This window comes from Epinephelus lanceolatus, chromosome 6 (genome assembly GCF_041903045.1).
Source record: "Epinephelus lanceolatus isolate andai-2023 chromosome 6, ASM4190304v1, whole genome shotgun sequence".
Classification (NCBI taxonomy): Eukaryota; Metazoa; Chordata; class Actinopteri; order Perciformes; family Serranidae; genus Epinephelus; species Epinephelus lanceolatus.
The window spans coordinates 8,257,881-8,279,703 of NC_135739.1; the positions used below are offsets into that span (position 1 = coordinate 8,257,881).

General features: G+C 40.2%; 1 protein-coding gene across 5 annotated transcripts in view; it reads right to left on the reverse strand.

The window, feature by feature from the left end:
* Nucleotides 1-2,638: 2,638 nt before the first annotated feature.
* tp63 (tumor protein p63) overlaps nucleotides 2,639-21,823 on the reverse strand; it is a 41,136-nt gene continuing 21,951 nt past the window's right edge. For 2 of the 5 annotated variants that reach the window (XM_033622230.2, XM_033622234.2), the window contains 10 exons: nucleotides 11,889-12,075; nucleotides 11,676-11,791; nucleotides 10,546-10,655; nucleotides 10,320-10,456; nucleotides 10,028-10,110; nucleotides 9,818-9,942; nucleotides 6,820-6,968; nucleotides 6,313-6,457; nucleotides 4,222-4,315; nucleotides 2,639-4,123 (listed from right to left, as the gene is read on the reverse strand). In XM_033622230.2, coding sequence (XP_033478121.1) covers nucleotides 3,827-4,123; nucleotides 4,222-4,315; nucleotides 6,313-6,457; nucleotides 6,820-6,968; nucleotides 9,818-9,942; nucleotides 10,028-10,110; nucleotides 10,320-10,456; nucleotides 10,546-10,655; nucleotides 11,676-11,791; nucleotides 11,889-12,075 — 1,443 coding nt within the window. In that variant the 3' untranslated portion in view covers nucleotides 2,639-3,826. The remainder of the gene's footprint in view (nucleotides 4,124-4,221; nucleotides 4,316-6,312; nucleotides 6,458-6,819; nucleotides 6,969-9,817; nucleotides 9,943-10,027; nucleotides 10,111-10,319; nucleotides 10,457-10,545; nucleotides 10,656-11,675; nucleotides 11,792-11,888; nucleotides 12,076-21,823) is intronic. The other 3 variants (XM_033622231.2, XM_033622235.2, XM_078168571.1) reach the window with 2 other exon arrangements.

Genomic DNA, 21,823 nt, shown 5'->3' on the forward strand with positions numbered 1-21,823 from the left:
AGACGTCATAGTATAGTATGTCGAAAAAATTGATAAAAACGTCAGAGTATGTTGAAAAAATTGATAAAAACGTTATCATATAGGATGTTGAAAAAAGTGATAAAAACGTCATAGTATAGTATGTTGAAAAAATTTGATAAAAACGTCATAGTATAGTATGTTGAAAAAAGTCATAGTATGGCATGTCGAAATAATTGATAAAAACGTTGTAGTACAGTATGTCGAAAAAAGTCATAATATAGTATGTCGAAAAAATTGATAAAAACGTCATAGTATAATATGACCAAAACGTTAATAAAAATGTCATACTCTAGTATGTCGAAAAAAAGTGATGAAAAAGTCATAGTATGGTATGTTGAAAAAATTAATAAAAACGTCATAGTATAGTATGTCGAAAAACGTGATAGAAACGTCATAGTATAGTATGTTGAAAAAATTGATAAAGACATCATAGTACAGTATGTTGAAAAAATTGATAAAAACGTCATAGTATAGTATTTCGAAAAAAGTCATAGTATAGTATGTCAGAAAAAGTGACAAAAACGTCATAGTATAGTATATTGAAAAAAGTCATAGTATGGCATGTCAAAATAATTGATAAAAACGTCGTCGTATAGTATGTCGAAAAAATTGATAAGAAAAGTCATAGTATAGTATGTTGAAAAAAGCAATAAAAACGTCATAGTATAGTATGTCGAAAAATTTTATAAAAATGTCATAGTATAGTATGTCGAAAAAATTTATAACAACGTCATAGTATAGTAGGTCGAAAAAAGTGATAAAAATGTCATATATAGGATGACGAAAAAAGTCAAAGTATAGTATGTTGAAAAAATTCATCAAAACGTCATAGTATAGTATGTCAAAAACCGTCACAGTATAGCATGTCAAAGAAATTGATAAAAATGTCATAATATAGTATGACCAAAAATTTCATAAAAACATTACAGTATAGTATGTCGAAAAAAGTGATAAAAACGTCATAGCATAGTATGTCGAAAAAAGTCATAGTATAGTATGTCGAAAAAAGTGATAAAAACGTCATAGTATAGTATGTTGAAAAAAGTCATAGTATAGTATGTCAAAAAAAGTCATAGTATAGTATGTCAAAAAAAGTGATAAAAACGTCATAGTATAGTATGTCGATAAAATTTATAAAAACGTTATCGTATAGAAGGTCAGAAAAAGTGATAAAAACGTCATAGTATAGTATGTCGAAAAAATTGATAAAAACGTCATAGTATAGAATTTCAAAAAAAGTGATAGTATAGTATGTCCAAAAAAGTGATAAAACATCGTAGGATCCAAAGATTTGATTAAAATGTTATACTATGTCGAAAAAAGACATAGTTTAGTGTGCCGAAAAATTTTATAAAAATGTCATAGTATAGTATGTCGAAAAAATTGCTAAAAACATCATAGTACAGTATGTCGAAAAAATTTATAAAAAAGTCACAGTATGTCGCAAGAAGTGATAAAAATAATAGTATAATGTCGAAAAAGTTTTAATCAATATCTTTTCAAATTTTCATCAAAACTGTCATAGTACAGTATGACAACAAATTTTCATCAAAAATGTCATAGTATAGTATAATTAAAAATTTTCATCAGAAATGTTATAGCATAGTATGTCGAAAAAAGTTTTCATCAAAAATGTCACTGTATAGGTTGGCAACAAATATTCATTAAAAAATGTCATAGTATAGCATGACAAATTTTCATCAGAAATGTAGTACAGTTTGGATAAAATGTTCATCAAAAATATCAGTATAGTATGGCAAAAAGAATCCTTAAAAATGTCATAGTATAGTATGACAAAAAAAATATGTAATTGTATAGTATTGCAAAAAAAAACCAAACAAAAAGTTTAATCAAAAATGTAATTTTTTAGTATTACGCATGGAAAAGCCTTTAAAAAATGAGCCATTAAAAGTTTGTATTATAGTATGCTATAATAATTTCATAAAGAATTCATAACATAAATATCATCAAGACCGTTGTAACAGGGACATTGTTTTTCAAAATGCCAGTGGCAGCCTTAGAAACTTTGTGTGTGGCCTGAATGTGACATTAAATACCTACTTTTATTTCAGCTTCAAGAAAGCTGCTGATTGTATGGCAACTAGTGGCACCATGCAAGTGTTGAGTGAATTACATTCAGTCATCAATGATAGTCCTGTTAGCTTAAGTTCGCAATTTCAGTGGGAAACTTGGCAATTTAATGTGGAACTAGACAGAACAAAATAGTTTTATGTGTGCACTTTTCCTGCACAGAACTGAATCATATTCTGGCTCCCTAAACTGGCACTCAGTCAAAACCTTAAGAACTGATAATCTAAAATTTATCATTTTTGTTTCAAAATTATTTAACATGGTCAGTTTAGCTGTTAAGTTTCTAAAGATTTCTCCTCCTCCAGACCTTAATTCATTCATGGTTTTGATTCTCAGCACAAAGGCAACATGTAGATAACATCAATATGAAATGTTAAAGTAAAGTTAAAGTAAAATTTCAAGATTTAACCCTCAGAATCAAAATTTGATTTGGTAAATCCTCACACGAGTGTCAGTAGTTTCTGTAATTCCCAAAAGAAAATCTTCAATGAAGCCACACTTGAAATAATTTGACACAAAGACGTACTAACATGCAATACAGCAAGACTGGATATTTATTTGATTTATATCAAAATACCCATGGCATATTGCAATATATTTACAATACAAATACATTGTACAAAAATATGTAACTGCAGATGGTCTCTGCTTTCTAACAAGGCTGGTTACTTAACAAAAAGTTGAACATGGGCTCCTGGCTACTGTAGCGTCCACACAAACTGTGTGTACTCAAACATTGTCATCACTGGTCAGGCTACCAGGCAGTATTCACATCACTATCCTTTGTTCCATGACGAAAATCATGCTTTTTCTTTAGGGAGACTTTCAAAAAAAATAACTATACAAATTTATATACACTTATATCAGGTTTTGGCCAGTTATCAAATGAAATACACCTCTACCAAAACATGGTTCATGAACAGAAAATAAAAAAAATACTTTCGCTAACCATCCACTGTAGAGCAAACAGCTGCTCCTTAATGCAATCACAACCACTTTTGCACAGCAGTATAAGAACAAAAGGACATCAGTCATATTTACTGTAAAACACTGGGTCAAGAGCATTAGGCCTATATATGGCTACATCAAATGAATGACCATCTGTCACTTAAACACTTACTTCACAACCTGACACAAAAAGGTGATGAATTGGTCTCACAATAGACATAAAAAAAAGCAAAATATAGAAGGTACAGCAGAAAAAACAAATTGCCCATCAATTGACATAATACTTCTGACAGGAAATGTTTGAAATGTATACAATCAATGCTGATCTTTGCCACAAATAAAAACCAGTGTACCTGACTAACGTGCACAACCATAACAGTGAAAAGTCATTACAAATAAAAATACAGTTTTGCTACGGCCCATAGCAGAAATATAAGCCCTTATAAGCCCTCTAATGCCAGCTCTGTTTCCAGTCATGCTTTAAAATGGGAATGAATCATGAACAGTTAAAAAACTCAAAGCAATCTTGAAATCCTCAGCATTTCTTAAGTGCTCTCAAGAAATTAGAACATAATAAAATGCACCTTTGCTCAACACAGTGTATTTCTCCTCGGCGAAAACAAAAACCGGAACAAGAATGAAAATAAGTGCACTTCTATTTGAATATGATTTTTTGTTGAACTCGTTTGTACTAATACCAGAAATGTTCCAACAGCAGGCGTGAAATGAGAAAGGGGAACAAATAGAGAGCAAGATGGCGGTCATCTCACTCTCCCTCCTCCTTGATGCGCTGCTGTTTGTTGCGGCGAGAATCCAGGTCGAAGGAGAAGTCGGACCACTCGTCGCGCGGCGGGAAGGAGATGGTCTGGCGCAGGGTGAAGCGTACAGCGTCGATGACGCGCTCGCCTCGGGCCTCGGAGGAGCCCACGCTGACGGTGGACGCCCCACTGGTGGTGCGCACTATGTGGGGGGGTGGGGAAAAATCCATGGCCTGTCGGTGCTCCATGATGCCCTTCCAGATGATGTGCTGGAACTCCGCGGGTATCTTCAGCCTAGACAGGTCCTAATGGTCATTACACAGGGGAGCGTTAGTATTCGCAGGGGGAGCCACTCTTCTCTCTAACCCATCAAATGACTCGTGTTGGATAGGCAAGGGCTCACCTCCATGTTATAGTTCTCAATCTGGTAGATGTTGGTTAGGCCTTGTGCTGTGAAGTAGTCCAAGCAGCCTGCGCAGCCCAGCCGTATAAGGAAGCTGTGGGAGGAAGGGAGGAGAGGAGGTGTAAAAGGTGCGACCATCAAACTGCTGCTGACTTTGGGCTTCTGCCCTGAGACAAGTAAAGTATTCCTTTAAATACTGACTTTCAATCAAGTTTCAGACTCAAGCTATGTTGCAAAGTTCACAAAAACAGTTGTATCTTTTTAGCTGTAAGGTGGAGTCGGTGATTCGGGCTAAACATTGTTGAAACTCAACACCCAAACAAATACATCCATCCTGTCAGCTCCTTCAGAAGCTCCATTATAATGTCTCTATCACTCCCACTGCCGTCCCGTCCTGTACAGCACAGCATGACAGTGTTGTGTTTCTCTGTATGAGTCACTTGTAGTTATATGTTACAGATAGTGTCAGGTCTGTGTTGTTTTTTTCCAATAACGTACCGCCTTTGTGATTTCAGAACACAATGTGACTGCATTTGTTGCAGCAAATAACAGTTTGTCTGTTAATGACGGCACTGAAATCAGGAATATTAAATATATATGTGGTTTATCATAATTACATTGTAGTACTCCGTAGTACCCCTAAGGGGTGCCCACACCCCCGTTTAAGAAACACTGAGCCAGCAGACTGTGAGGACGTATTCACCGACAATGTTGTATTAAAATCACTGACTCCACCTTTTAAAAAAATATTGGTACCGGCAGCAACACACATATGCAATAGGGTTGCAACGGTATAAGACTGTCATAGTGTGATAACCTCAGAAAATATGGTTTCACTGTATATAGTGTAAATCTATCATCAGTTACAGCAAGGAATTTTTTTGGTGAACCCTTTTGAAACCTGGAGTTAAAAAAAATAAATAAATAAATAAAAAAAAATACATATATATATATATATATATATATATATAGATATATAGATAGATAGATAGATAGATAGATAGATATATAGCTTTAGGATTTTTTTTTTTTTTTTTTTACTAATTTTTATGTTTTTATTTTTCTCTTTGTACTAATTTCTTGCTAATGTTTTGGGTCATTTCTTCTTTCTTTGCTCACTGCCTTCTTCTCATTTTTAAAAGAAACCAAACCAATTTGCTCAGGTTTCAATGGGTAAAACAAATGCTTTATTATAACTGAAACATGAAACTAGTTTTAATAATAAAGTATGTGTAAAAAAAAAACAACTCCCTTTTGAAAGTACACAACATAAAGGTAAGATAAGTGTATGATAACTGTCGATGCTCTCACCATGGGATACCACAAAACAGGTTTACTGCTAAAACTCTAATATTCAGAGTGCGCTATAGAGGGCAAAAATATTTGAGAAAAATCATTTAATACATGAGAAACACAATTTCAGATTCTAGAGTACAATTTCAGGCCTGTGTGGTTGCTTTCTTTTAGGTACATATATATATAATGTGATGTTTGTTGGTGCTGCCCATAAACAGGAAATAAAAAAACATTGCGAGCATAAAATTCTACTTTTTACATTTTTACATTTACAGGATATTTTCAAGCCTTTAATACATCGGAAAATTATTCTCCACCTTGGTTCAGTAGAGAAGAACGCTCAAAGGTTTTGGAGGTGAATACACACTGAAAGGCCGTCCACATTAAAAGTGATAACTCCAATAGATAACGTTCTATGAACAGTGGCTCCAGTGGTGTTATTCATAAATTCATATGGATTCTGATTGGCTGTCAGTGTTTCTATCATTCATCAAGTTGCTCTGAAAGATATTTAAACAATACTGTTCCCTGCTGTCATGTTACACTCATAGTGTGGATGGCCCTTACTGTCCCAGGTCGAGGCTAAAGGAGATCGGGCCTTTGTTCTTTAAGGTGATTGCACTGTATATTTATTCATATTTTACTGCATGATACATTTCCGGATTTTCTGTCTTGTGAATCCCTTTCTACGTGTTTTTAGGTGCTACTGAAATGAAGTGTTTCCTATAATGAATTTCAAACTGAACTCTGGGAAGAGGAAGATGTAGATGTAACTGCTGCGGTCTGATGAGGTACCTGGAGATGCTGCTGTCCATTGGGTATGGCGGAGGGGGAGTACAGTGGGAGGAAGGCACCAGGGGTAGCTGCTGCTGCAGTGCGTGTGTGGGACTCAGTGAACTCATGTCGTTCATGGGGATGTGAGTGCCCATCATAGGAGTCACTGCAGAGACAAAAGGAGCTACTGTGAGCTTTCTCTAACTGCTCTGCCATTTAGAGATTACGTAACTGACACACATGGAAGGGGGGGTGGCGAGGGAGGGAGACATGCAGAGGTTACTCTCAACATGACACATAATGCATCATAACAGGACCTGCGGGAGAGTCTCACAGGGATCACATTCTTTTTGAGGAGGAAGCTTTCTGTCAGGGGGGGCTGAAAGGTGCTCAGGTCCCCTCCTGCCTGCCCGGACATGCAGTCTTTATAAGTTTACAACAAGCCCACGAGGGACAAGGCGACCGGCGGAGGGGTGGGGGGGACACGGCCTGAGATAGACAGGAAGAGAAACAAAGGGGCACACTTACTGTCAGTCAGGCCTCCAGTCATGCTGGATGGGGTGAGTGTGTTACGCTGCTGGGGGTTGATGAGCTGGCTGACAGAGGGCAGCTTGTTGACTTTTCCGGGTTGAGTTGGGGAGCAGGAGCCGTAGGAGGGCTGAGACGGCATCGAAGTCCTGGGGCGGGAGACAGGAGGTTACAGGCCGTTACAATCAGCAGCACTCACATCTAATGACAAAGACCTCGTCAGTATTCTCCTTCAATAATATCAACATCACTGATAATGGCATTTTAGCATATTACTGTAACAAAACTTAATTTCTGGACCAACAGAGAGGGTTCACTCCTCATACTGACCATGTCTCAGCAGAGCAGAAAAAGAAGAGGACAGAGCTCAAGCAAAAAAAGCAATTTATTATGTTCTGACAGACAAAAGTGCAGCAGCCACAAAAATAACAAAATCTGTTTCAAACAGAATGGTCACAGAGGCAAACGTTCACATCTGTGTGTGCACATCTGCCACTCTCTCTATTAAAAGACATTTTACTGAGGAAAGTTCAAAACACACAAACTGTCCTGCAGTGACTTTATAAAACATGACCAGCATTAGCAAAAAGTTCTCTCGATAATAAAGTCTCTTCCCCCCCAAAACCCCGCGCCACATAGATTCTGTGAGTCCAGCTCTCATGACGATGCAAAGGCAAAACACATTCACTTATATATAAGCTCTGTAAGTCAAGTACGATAAGAAAACAGAAGTTTCAGCTTGGTTCCTGTCCAACGTTCAGCCACCACAAGAGGCTGAACGTTTCACAAACAGACTCTACGCAACAAATAAATGACCTGAACAAAGTGTCATCACAAAATATATTTTTTATGGACAAAAGGACGCATGCAAATCAGTCTACACGTTATATCATGAATTTCAGAGTCCATGTCAGTGGATAAAAGACTTTGTCCAGCATGAAGCGCTGCAGCCTGCATGTCACACTGACACTGTATAACGGCTGAAGAAGTGATAGTCCATGATCTCACAGCAGATCATAAAAACAGAAAGTGTCCCAGAATCCCAGAAGGTAGAACGGGAGGAGAGCAGAAAAAAGTTGATAAAAAAGGAGACAGAGAGGAGGTCCGAGTGACTCAGGAGGAGCAGGAGGAGGAATGTGTGGAGCAGAGTTTCAGGAGGAGCTGCAGCGCCGCCTCTGCTCTCCTGCAGGTTCCATGAGCTGGCTACCAAGACGGGCTTTTATCAGACTGCAGGGAGGAACCAGAAAGAAGAGAGAAGGCAGAAATAAGTGCTCACTGACAGAGGAGGAGAGAGGAGAGACTCCGGATGAGGCCCAGAGGTTCAGAAAAGGAGCTCCAATAACATTTTATTGGGAAAAAAGAGCAATGAGGAAAGATACACACAGAACAGTGCACTCAGTGTGTGTGTGACAGGCAGCTGTAACTCGGAGGTGTACCATGCAGGATTGTCGGCTACTAGCCAACCCTAGATTTACTCTCATTTTGCTATAGTTAGGTATTTTCTGTGTTTTGGATGGTGGCTACATTTTAATTAATCCCTGACCTCACCTGAGTGCTGCGGGGGTGCACACACCAAATATAAGAAAATACAGGCAGAGCCGCAACACACTTCTAGTGGGTCATAAATTATGATTTAGACTCTTACTTCTTTATGAATCTGTACATGAACAACAAAATCCTGCTTGCTATGCCTTTATTTCAACATCTATGCTCTGCACTAATGACTCTGTCCAGAAGATGGCACTCTACAAACACAGATCCCAGCATGTCAGTACTGGTAGGTGCAGACTGGTGTACTTGAGCATTTACACCGTGCAGGGAAAAAAAGGGCCTGAAACATTTGCTGTTGACAGAACCTTTTATTTAAAAGGCTGTGAGGGAAACACTGTAGAGGTTGTGAATTACAGAAGAAAGTCACAAGCAAGTATGTTGGCCAGAAAACTAAGAAAAGCATGCACAATGACAAAATAAAAAGGGCGAACATAGTAAATCTTACAGGGAAATTTTCCCTTCTAATATTCAGACATGACAAAAATTCAACATGTTCAACAAATCCACTAAAAACACGACATGCACGATTAAGTCTGTTCATTAAATGACAGTTAAGAGAGTTTACCAATATTAAATGTCCTGATAGCAACAGGTAGACTAGGTGAAAACCAGCAAATGCAAGCATTATCTCACTGTGAGGCTGCCTGCCAGTCTCTTAATGGGAAACTATAACATAAGCAATAATTATCATCATAGGGCTGTCAAACTATCATTAACACCCATCTCCTCTTTTCCATAGCTTATAGTGAAATGGGCGTGGACGAGGAAGAGTGTGTGTGAACATGAGCGTCTGTTAGACAGTTTTAATTATGCTCAGGGTGATGAGGCCGAGGCACGGATTTTGTTGGTTGCTGTTGTGCAAACCTGGCAAAGCACCCAAAGGCGTTACCATGAATCTTTGGAAGCTTCTCCTTAACAAAGCATAGCCAGGTACATTTGTCACGATTCATCAGCTTTGGCTCAAATCCCATGAGAGAGTAGAGAAAAGAAAAACAGCTCTACTTGATGCAAGGCTCACCCTCGAAGGTGAGTAAGTTCTGGGTAAATTCTCAGCTGCTGGGAAACACTGAATAACACCCAGTTAAGAGCAATTATTATCAGCTGCAATGCTTCAGCGGCAGCAATAAATAAAATCACAAAATCTCATGCATAGCCTTTATCAGTGCAATCCACTCTGACAGCAACAAGTCAGTCATGTTAAGTTGGTTAAATCATCACTGCAGTCTAATCAGAACAATTTCATCCAAAAAAAAAAAAAAAAGCTTCTGTGCAAGCAAACGAGCAGTTCAGTGAGGATGAGACAGAGGGAGCACAGCTCGAAAACAGCACAAGGAAACTAGTTCACATGAATTCGAGGGTGAACTTTGCATTAATGTAGGTCTGTCTTTCATAATGTGCCTGAGAACAAATGAGCATGACTTCATTATGAATCTGAGCGAGTACTCACTGTTTCTGAAGGAGATTCTGCTGCTGCTGCCTGTACGACTCTATAGTGTGCTGCGGCAGAAACTGCATGAGTTCCAGAGACTCTTTGATTTTTACCAAAATCTCATAAATTTCACGGCCTTTGATCTGTAAGAAAAAGAAAGGCACTGGTCAGGAAGCAGCTCAGACGCTCAGAACGATGTTTGAAACAAAGTCTCTGAAAGTAACTCACAGGCAAACAAAAAACCTCCTCATCTGTAGATCTTCTCTTCTTGATGGCGGACATCTGGATGCCATGGGAAACCTGGCGGAAGGCTGAAAAGAGGAGAGGAAAGTGTGATTACAACTGGCCGTGTGATCAACAGTTCGCCTAAGCCAGAGCAGGAGGGGAAATAAGCGAAGGGGAAATGTGAAGAGTTTGGCAGCATTCACTGAGCACCAAGTGTTGCGAGTGCAGCGTTTGAGGGTCTTCACCAGGTAAGACCAAAGCACAAAAGCCCGTCACCAGCCCCAGCCCTACTTACGGCGCTTCGTACCCTCACTGCTCTTTGTGGCGTCCGTTACATGCTGCTTGCGGATGCTGTCCTCGTCAGCCTTTCGGTCTCGGCCTGGGCAGGCGCAGATCCTGGCCTCGAAGCAACGGCGGCCTAATACCTGACCACTGGGAGAAGACGGCGACACAAGACAAGGTAAGACACAATCCAGAGGCATGGCAGGCAATGAGAGAATGAGGATGATGGTGTCTCTTACTCTCTGGTTTCCAGAGTGACGATTATGAGAATGGGGCGCCTATTCATGCCCCCAACGCAGCTGGAGTTGCACATGAAGTTGTACAAAATTGTGGTAAATTCTGTCCCCACCTGAGAAAGGAGAACGACACTGATGGTGAGTGACATCACAAAACATAACAAAAAAACTGGTTTCTTGAAATCAGATTATAAAACCTGCCTTTTAAAAGTCACTAATAAAACTTCTCCCCTCCCAATTCAATACTTTAGGTTTCTGCATGATGCAGAGGCACATGTAAAAATTCTACTAGGAACCTGGTTAAGTATAAAGGGCCAAGAAATCACTGTTATTTCTGCAGAACTCTTGTTGCATTAACTCAGCTTACTGCAGAAAGACGACTAAAAAATGTATTCAAGTGCACATAAATGCAATAATAGAGAGTTTAGTTACACTTTTATAAATATGGACATGTTTCTCTTTCACATTTTTGGTCTTCTCTTACTTCACTGAGAGAACACATTCAAAGACTTTCAGCCAAGGACAACCCAGTCTCTTTATTTAAACATCTCAGCTACTGGGTAGTGTGAAACAGATTTATCACCCTGATTCATGCGTGTTTGCTTATCAATTCAGATTTTTTTTAAGTGCAGTTGTAGGACGTATTATCCATAGTCAGTGTATATCCCACAGTAGACGGCGGCCGTCACGCCACCATGGAAGCTCAGCAATGTACTGCTGTGGACGGGGACAGCTGCAAAAAGTATTTTAACCACCTAAAAAAAAATCAATATCAGTGCAAGTGTAGGCTGTATTTAAGATATTTTCATGGCTTTACCTTTACATCTTTTAATTAAATAATGGAATGTGGCTTTTAATTATATATCATAACTTGCCCCTTCAGACCCTACATGCAGGAAATAAATCTGTGAGAAACAGGTTGCTACTGATGTCGTCACTGAGATGAGCTGGTGTTCATACTGAGGGGCTTAAGGGGACAGCAGTTGCTGCATGTCAGGACTGAGTGGCTGGACATGAGAGGCCAGGCTCTCAGAAGTCTGTCACTGCTCTATCTGTCAGAGTCAGGCTGAGGTGGTGAGGTGTCACTGACATGGCATTCAGCTGGCCTCGCTCCATGATGATAGACAGCTCACCTGGGGAGGTTCGTAAGGAACTAATACGCTCTGTCTCCCAGTGATGGAGTCCTCCACATACTGGGCGTGGTTGTTTCCCTCCACACGGATCAGGTGGCTTGGAGGAGCTATTTGACCTGGAAGCAACACGAGTCGTGTCATTAAATGTCAACAGCAAACAATGATTACTGAAGCGAAACATGATTTGTTTGTTAATAAATCAAAAGAACCAACCGTCGTTGAACTCGCGGCTCAGCTCGTGGTTCGGGCAGCGCTTCACGACTTCGGTAACATGCTCGGCTTTCTTATAGACGGGCATGGCCCTGATAACTGCACCCTGTGGTGGGTTGGTCAGGACTTTGATCTGAATGGGACATGTCTTGGCAATCTGGCAGTATAGCTTCTTCAGGTCTGTTGAGTACTGGAAAAGAGAAAATGCAAAAGATTATGTAAAATGGTGCAAATACATTTATAATTTTAGAATGATATAACTGAAAAACATTTTCAGTGTTGACTCCATTATAATAACAGCCTGTTACAACAATCCATTGCACTTTTTAAACACCTATGTGCAGGGTAACACACGTCCACCTTTGTATAAAAGTCTCTATTTCCAGTTGCAGACATTCGTTCCATTCTATAAACCAATTTCTGTCTCTGCAACCACTGAGTTATGGTTGGTGGTATTGCATCCTCCCAGTTCACAGCTATCTTGGCAATAAAGAAAAGTATCTGCAATAGATACCTCTAATCTGTGCCAAATATCTCACAGTGCAGATAAATTAATGAAGGTAACAACGTTTGCTGAGTGAAGTTCAAAAGCAAACTGTCTTGAAGCTTTAAAAAATGTCTAAATTTTAAAAGCACAGATCGATCTCTGCAACACCTGTTGACTGGATTGTGCACTTCTGGTTTCCCCTGAAGCAAAAAAAGGGTTTAAGACAAGACTGTGATTATGACCCACTTAAATAAACACACACACATACACAGACACACACAAGTTTTGGTGCTAGGAGTGTGTATTGAGCAACCTCAAAGACGTCTCATAGAGAGCCTCTGGGACTTCCGTGGTTGAGCGCCATAAAATGGACCCCTCCAGCAGCAATTAAACTGGGCTTGGCTTTCATCTCTAAGGAAGGAGTGTTCTGCTAAAGCATCTGATGGCCACTCATCATACAGAACAGGGCGTCTGAAGAGCCTGGCGCACTAACACTACACAAGGTGGAGTGCAGTTTTCCTTGTGGGGTTGGATGGAAATGACTCAGTTTTACTTCTGAGTACAGGACTGGCAGAGTCATATCACGGGGGTTATACAAGATCCATTGGTGACTGGTGCCAAAATGTGATGGGTGCTCACACAAACTGGCTCCCACTCAAGGTTTGTAAGCCAGGAGTCATGAATAATGGATGTACGTTGATCCCTGGCACTGTTAGAATTGATAACCAGTAAGCCATCAGAAAGGCTGAATTGTTACTAATAGGCATAACCCAACTGTGTAAACAAACCATTCAAATCACTGCTGTGTAAGCAGAGCTTTATGTGGAGGAGACACTGGGTGGTGGTGGAGGGGAAACTTTCTCCTGTCAGGTTCATTTCTGAGTGAAGAAAAGTGAACATTGTGAAAACCGCTCGGGGCTGTGTTCCAGAACAATGCAACATAAAATTCCACCTCTATTAAGTTTGCTTCCAAAGAAAAGCAGCTCATCCCAGTACCTGTCTGTGCTGACTTTAAATATTACACAAGCTTTAGTTGGCACGGACATTTTCTGCTCTGCTCCCCAGGCACAACCTTTCCTTTCATCAGGACAAACCCCAAACAGCACCCTCTCATATCTCTTTCCCATATTCCTCGCTCGCAAACTACACACATTACTGCCGCGCATTTCACCCAGAGATGGCATCCACTAATAAAGGCAAGTTAATAATAACAACCCAAATTCTCAGCTACGCTCCTTTCCTCAAGTGACCTCATTATAAACTGTACATGCACAGGATGAACTGACACTACATAGTGCTGCAAATGTTCACTGCCAGAAAGATAACATTAAACGTAAAGGCAGATTATAAAAATAAAACCAGTGTCAAGTCTTTGCCATTTGTGCATAAATACACCAGTTAAAATGATGTACTGACTGATGAGCATTACAGCTGTAGAGATAAATCGACTAGTTGTCAACTATCAAATTAATCACCAACTTATTTTATAATCGATTAATTACTGAATATCTTCAGGTTGTGGAACGTCATCTTGGGTTCTGGGAAACTCTGATCTTCCTTTTTCTAGCCCAAACAACTTATCGACTTATCAAGAATATAATCAACAATGAAAATGATCACTGGTTGCAGCCACGATAAGCATGATTCAAGCTCTGGGACATGTACATCAACACATCGACTGAACCAATTCTTCCTTAAAATCAAAGCGGCTTAAAAAAAAAAAAAGGGAAAAGCCTAAGATGAATGGTTGTAGTTGTCCCCTCGCTCCTAACCTGATACTCCCCGTACGCCTCTGTCAATCAGCTAAATGAGGTGGAGAAGCCAAGCAGAGAGACGGGGGAAAGAGCAAAAGAGAAAGACCGAGCAGAAGATTATGAGGCAAAGAGAAAGAGAGATGTGCAAAGGGTCAGTGCGTAGTGTTTTGAATAATTACAGGGTGCTGCTGGTTTTGTGTAGCTGAAGGCGAAAACAACACAAATCAGAGCGCTAAGATCTAATCAGATGTTAGAGGCAGAAAACCAAAGTTTGTTTAGATCATATCCCACTGTCTTAAACACACACACACTCACTCACTCACTCACTCACTCACTCACTCACTCACACACACAAGACAACCATCCCAGCCCTTGAGGTACAAACTTTGAGCGCACAACTATGTGCTGCTGTTGCTGAGCTGTGTTGCTGTGTTTGCTCAGCAGTGAGAGCAGGAGCTGCTGCTGATTGCTGAAAGCAGCGCCGGGCTAAAGCTAACACTGTGTTCAGGGTGGAGGACAGCCAGTTGACTGATGGGATTCAGTGGCTCACACAGGGTGCGGTGCTCAGGTGTTAACATGTAATTATGAGCCTTTCATTGGTCACAGAGTGAATCGCACAGAGCCAAGGAACACACAAGCACACAATACAGAGCTGCTTAATCACAATCGTTTGAAAGAAAACTTCTCTTATGTGTTTGCAAAAACCACACGTGACGTCGCTTTCAACTGGCACATGTGGCACTGAGGCGGAAGAAAATAATGAATCACCTAAACTGGCTGCATTTACAAACACGACCTGCTCTGACTGCCGCTGTGCAAACTGCAGGAACAAGAAAACCAGCTTGTGAGCTGGCGTAATAATGAAAATAAGTTCTTATAATAATCTGACTGTGCGCAACATACAATTTGTCCTGATGCTTGTACAGTGTTGCATGTGTGAAATTACTTTCTAACACATGCAACACTTGAACACACAAAACACACACTTCCCGTGCAGCGCAGGTTGAGGCAGGCCCACAGCTGTAGCGTTCTTTTCTCCCTGACAGGCGCTGCGGGCGCATGCAGAAGTCAAGTCCTGACAAACATCAGGCCTTAAACAAGCACTGTTTGGCGCCTCTGGTCTTGTCTTCTTCATACCTGACATGTCATGTCATGCCCCAAGCTTCTCCCAAACCTGTTTAATTCAACAATAATGCTAAGGAGTTTTTTGTACTTCCCTCTTTTCTTTGACACAGAAGTTAAACACCTGCTTCTGAGGAGAAAATTAAATGTAAAGTTTTAGACGATAACTATCTTTCTCTATATTTCAGTGTTTTGTTTTTTTTTTAAAAAAGAATGTTTGTTGCAGTCATCAACATCAATCTTGACCACCCAATCTCAGTGATGACACCTGTCCCAAGGCAAACCTGAACACTGACATGTTTGTGCGACCAGTGTTGAAAGAGTCAAATATGCATGTGTCATTTGGGATTAGCCAATCAAACCCTCGTCTTCACCAGCAACCAATATGACTCTAACTACAGCTGCTGCCTTCGAAATGATTTTAAAAAGCCATCAGAGAGGAGATCTGAAGAATAATATCCTGGTTTTTCTCTTTATTCTTTTCAAATGCAGAGAAACTAAAGTTAGTTAAATGTTCTTTCAGAAAAATTTAAACTGCTTCTACATCTGATCCATGTATCCTTCAAGGAAGTTATTAAAGCTGCCGACATGTTTATGATGTTCTAAACATGAGTTATCACATAAACAATGGTTTTTGTGTTGAGAGCCCCCACAAACTCAGATGGGATCTGATCCAAGAAATGCTCCAGGTGACAGATTAATACCTTTTTTATATATATTTATACAACTACAGCATGATCCTGTTTTCTGTTGAGGTAAATGCTGCAGGTATCTGTGCGGGGTTGTTTGTTAAGAAATAATCTTGTAATCTAAACTATCAGAGAATGGGCTTTTCCACGACGATTATGAAGAAATCCCATAGCCCATATCATAAAAACCTTTTCAACTCTGCCTGTTTTAAAAAATTTCCCCTCCACCTTTTCCCATCTGTAGCTTTCAGGGCTCGTCTCCCTGTGATGGGCGAGTCGTGACAAGCTTCTTGACACAAACAAGTCTCAGCCCCATCTCGTGAGGCGTGGGACGGGCCCGCAGATGTTCCAGGGGCAAGCTGTGTCTTGCTGCCTTTCGCTAGAACACTCTTCTCTTTGAGCATTCGAGGGCTCTCCTCCTCCTCCTCCTCCTCCTCCTCCGGCGCAATGTGAGATGCAACCATCAAGCTTAACTCTCTCAAAAAGACAGAGCCCACTCCAAGAGCACAGGGTTCAGGAAAGAGGCACACAGTATTTACACAAGTATTATCTACAGGCCCTCAATCCATTACTGTAATCCCTCCAGCTCTACAGCGTCCCAGTGATAGCCCAAACCGTGACATTCCTCTCCTTTGACTGCTCTGCGTAGTGGCAGTTAATACACACGGCAAACACAACCAATCTTCTGCCTCACAATAGTTGCAACAATGGCTGCTTCGTTTACGACACTCCATTAATTTAGCAAAGCAAAGAAGATAAAACATCTCTAACCTGCGCATTCATTTAACCTGTGTTTCTTTTCTTTTTTTCTTAAATGAATGACTGAAGAGGGAGCTCCATGGAGACAACAGGAGTGCCAACAAGGAAACCGTGTGGGAGCAGTTCTGGGAAATGTAGACGTGTTGCGCCTCATAGTCATCCCAGACAGGAAGAGGTTAAGGTGTGGGTTAGGGATTAGGTGTGTCTCCATAAGAACAGTCATCAAAAAGCACAGTACACAGTCCACTAAGTCCTGTGGAAGATCCCGCAGGCCTTCAAAAGGGGGCATTAGCAGATCTATGCACAGAGCAAAGCTGCGGCGGTGACATCGTCAGTGGCTCTCTGCCACCAGTCCGTCAGTCCAGCAGTTGAGCTACTGGGCCCAGATTATGGGAGCTTTGCGAAAGATCTCCTCAGATCAGGTGAGGGAGCCTCCTTCGTGATAGGAACCAACACTATAATCACAATCCTTTAGAATTAGGCCGTAGCCCACGGGGGGAAATGACCCTCTCTGTGAGCCACTGAGGAAAATCAGCAGCTGCACAACAAAATAATGTTCAGTGAAGCAAAACTGTGACAAATACTCTTTGGTGGGATTAAGTGGCTGCAGTTTAGAGTTACGTAAGACGTCTTTAGTGAACGATGACATTTCACCTGGCCACTAAATGAGAAAACAGCTCTGAGGCAGTATTAATATGTTGTTTGACTCTTTCTGGGTGAGCTATAGTAAACGTGAACAACGAAAAAAAGACCTGTAGACACCTGAAGTGTGACATCACCAAAGCCGCATTTCCGCCAAACACTTTCGGTGTATGTTAGAGCCGGTACATAACCCGTACAGACATGTACCTAAACCCTTGATCTGTTTAGCGTCTCCACTGCAATGCTCTTAAATGTAGGCAGAGTTGTCTATATTTCCTTTATTTAACCCATTGACGCCGACATTTTCAGAACAAAAAGAACAGGCTCAAGTGTTAAGAGTGTCGCAATCAATGGGATTTTTAAAAATAGCAGGTTTGTGCATTGAGATTGACGATTCTCTCTTGACCAATCAACAGACTGCAGTGTTTCGAACTCCAACTTTTAGTATCGTATCAGTGATTTAGGTACGTAATCAAAGGGGTGACGAAAAAAAAAAAAACAGTACAGAGCAGACGCAAAAGTTACCTTTCTAATGTGTAATGTCCGTTAGCCAGATCCACCCCTTGCTTCTCCGCAACTCCACCCTTTCACCCTAATGCGGTCATTCCTGGCTCCAAAAACCCAAGATGGCGACGGCAAAAATGCCAAACACTTGTGGCTTTAAAACCAGAGGTCACAAACCAATGGGTGACGTCATGGTAGCTAGATCCATCATGTTCATACAGTCAATGTATTTAACTTGTTTTTATAATCATGCACGGATAATTAATTCCATGAGAATGGGTTAAAAGTGTCAATGTCAGGAAATTGCATTTCTTTATATTTGTATTTTTATTTAATGCTATAGTTTTTAGCTCTCATTCATCTTTAAATACATATTAAAATTTGCCACTGAGACAATAAAACTGAATTAAGTTAGGCCATGCTGTTATTACCAGACTTCACATAGAAAAAAGTGAAGTATTTTAAATCTCTTCCTCTATGGTTATTTTTAGATAATTATTGTTTAAGTCAGTAAATATATAGTTTACGCGTCAGGGAAAGATATAGACTTTACTCAGTGCGGCAATAATAAGAAACAAACCACTACTTTTGCACATTAAGTCAGACCAATCAAACCAGTCTTGCATCATGTGTTATGACTGTGGGACACACAGTCTGTTGCACTGCATGTGTCTACAGTGGGGATGTGTCCTAAACCAGTGTGGCTCAGGCTGTGGGGCGTGCCGCTCACAAACCACACTCTTAACCCCCTGACAGTTGCACATCAGACAAACACTTTTGTTTTTGGACTGTGAAAATGAGAGGGATGAGTGAGGCACTGTGGGAATTGGGTAAATGTCACAATCCCACAGTCGGCGTGGCCCAGGAATAAGGTGAGATCGCCCAGCACTCCCAGCCGGTTTACTTGGAAGGCACAGTGCATTGAAGTCATTGCATTAAGCTCAGCAGGTTTTTCAAGCGTCCCTTTGGACAGATCTGAGCGATGACGTGTGGACTTCAGTTATTTATTATTCTTACGCTGATAATAGACCTTTTTAACGACCATCTCCATTTAAAATGTCTCATCCAAAGTTTCCATTTGTAAATACTTTATTGTAATGCAGCCGGTGGTGCAAAGTAACAAAGTACATTTACTTCTGTACTGTATTTTGAGGTACTTTAATCAGGAGTAAAAGACTGACTGAGATTTAAAATCTCTTTTTTAACAGTGTCCTGGCCAAGACAGGCAGCAGCACAAATTACGGTTGACAAATGATGAGGAAAAATTTACAGAATTATAACATGTTAAAAAAAACTTGAATATTTTAATTTTCTGCTACTTAAAACTTCTACTCCACTACATCTCAGAGGGAAATGTTGTACTTTTTACTTGCCTACATTTATTGGACACTTTAAGTTACTTCTCAAATTAATATTTTAACAAAATAAAATTTTTAAGATTAAACAAGTGTTTTCCAATTTGGTCTATCTCAACTTTTAGTTGGGAACCACCAGACTTTACCACCAAACTTCATGTAAAGTAGTAAAAATGTTTAAGTTAAAATGCTGCTTACACACTGATAGATCTGTATTAACAATCTATTGTGTAATATATAGTAATGTGCCAGTCAGGGGGCATTTATATGCAGCACTTCAAAACTTTATGTACATCCAGTTCATGATTCTCTTGTACTTTTACTTCAGTAAGATTTTAAATGCAGGACTTGTTATTGGAATATTTTTGCATTGTTGTGTTGGTGCTTTCACTTCAGAAAAGGATCTGAAAACTTCTTGCACCTCTCAATGTAACTGACAGCACGTCACACAAGATGAAGAAACAAACTAGGAAACTGTGACACCTTGATCATCGCGCACAGAATCCAAAAACAAAGGTGACATCTCTGTCACCAACGATGGCCGCTAGGGTGCATTAATACACCGAACTTGCGCGGCTGTTACAGTGTCTGCACACAGTGGTGCAGATTAGACACATAAACAACAGAGCAGGTGGGGCTGTGATGCAACAGCTGTCCCTCAGCCCTGTCATGCATAATGACAGAGCAGGAGGAGCTGGTTGTGTAGGTTTACGGAGCGTCACATGGTGACATCTAGCTGCACAGGGCATCACCACACCTGGACCAACGGTTCACCTCTGTCATCAACAAAGTTACAGTGAACTTAGGCCAAGCTGGAAGTAAACTAGTGTTGGAAAATAACAAGAACATGATCGCCAGGAGCTAGGTAAAGGTACATCTGAGGGAAACAGGAGGAGTGTTTAACATCCATCTAAATTATCTGCTTATGTAGAACTACACTTTGACTTTGGTTAAAGGGCAAGTTTGGTGTTTTTCAACCTAGACCCTGTGTTCCCCATGTTTTTGCGTCAAAGTGACTAATGGGAACAACAATTTATGAAACTCGGATAGTTAGCAAGAGGGTTGCAGCCAGCAGTGGGGAAACAGGCTGCACCTTCAATTCACGTCCATTAAAACTGTTTTGTTGCCACTGACAGGCTTGGAATATTATTTTAATTGTCGCTCCAACGAATACAATCCTTTTTGTTTAACCAAAATTGGTACCACCAAAGCCATTAGACTCCATTTAAATAAACAGTAATTTTGTCATCATTAGTCACACGTCATTCATGGTTGACAGTACAATCACCAACTCTAGTCTGGCTGAAATAAACCCATTATTCACCCAGTTATATTTGCTAACATTAGTGTTTATTTGAATGGAGTCTGGTGGGTTTTCTGATGTCGATTTCGGGGCTGTTTCTTGATAAACATCTTCTTCTTTAACAAAAAGTTCTCTCTCTGTGGGGAATATTTCCATAATGCTGTGAGACAGATAAACAATCTGAGCCCGGCAGTAGCAAAAACTGATGGTGCGTACATGCCCTTAGCGGTTACACTTTGCAGCCTGTTTCATGTCTTTCAGCTGGTCTCGCTCAATACTGGGCCAGTTTCATAAGTTGTTCCCATTCGTCACTTCAACACAAAAACATGAGAAAACAGAGTTCAGGTTAAAAAACAACAACACAGAACTTACCCTTTAATGTGAATGTCCCTCATGGTGACAGCCTGTGTAGTAAGATCATGCTCATCAGCTTATCTTTTTTCATCAAGTGCAGTGTAAGAAATGCCTGGGGTTTAGTCATGATGTGAAGCTATACATCTCAAGTGACACTCTTCTTTGCCAGATGTAGTTGTGCAACCTAAATCTGCCTAGAGCACAGATTGTCAGATAAGGAGTTCATGGTTAGAAGTATCTTCTCAACCTCTACGCTGACAAATCACTGCCTCATATGATGACCTGTTACGGTGACAGCTGGCGCATTAATGCGTCTCTGTGGATCCATATTTATTATGGCGATGAGCGTATGCCTGCTCATGTGACACATGCACAACTCTGTGACTCTACTCTGTCTGAAACTATGTACAAAACTAACACATGCCAAAGAATTTTTTAAACACTATGGAACAAGTCACAGAATAAACAACACAGATATGCTCAGTACAACAGCAGAAGTACTTCTGAAGGTCAACTCACAGCATATTGTGACTGACAACTTACCTGGCTCTGTCTGAAATCATCCTATAGGAGCGTCACAGTGTGTCAGTGTATAAGACACATGGAAGATGTTGCAAAACAGTTCTCTTTTTTAATCATGTCTAAAGGAATAGTTTTACATTTTACACACTTATTTGCTATCTTGCTGAGTTACATGAGAAGATCAACACTACTCTCATGTCTGTGCATTTAATGTAAGACTAGTAAAACCAAAGTGTTAATACAAGTCTCTACTGACTGGCTGGCAACTGCTCCCCACCAAGAACAAGTCATTTTTACACTGTAGAAAATAAATATAATATAAAAGCAAGTGTTGAAAACACCAATAAATATAAATATATATAGTTGAATAAAAGCACAAAAAAATACCACTGAACTAACAAGATATAGCATTAATTAATGAGCTTTTGAGATGCTGGTAGGTGGACT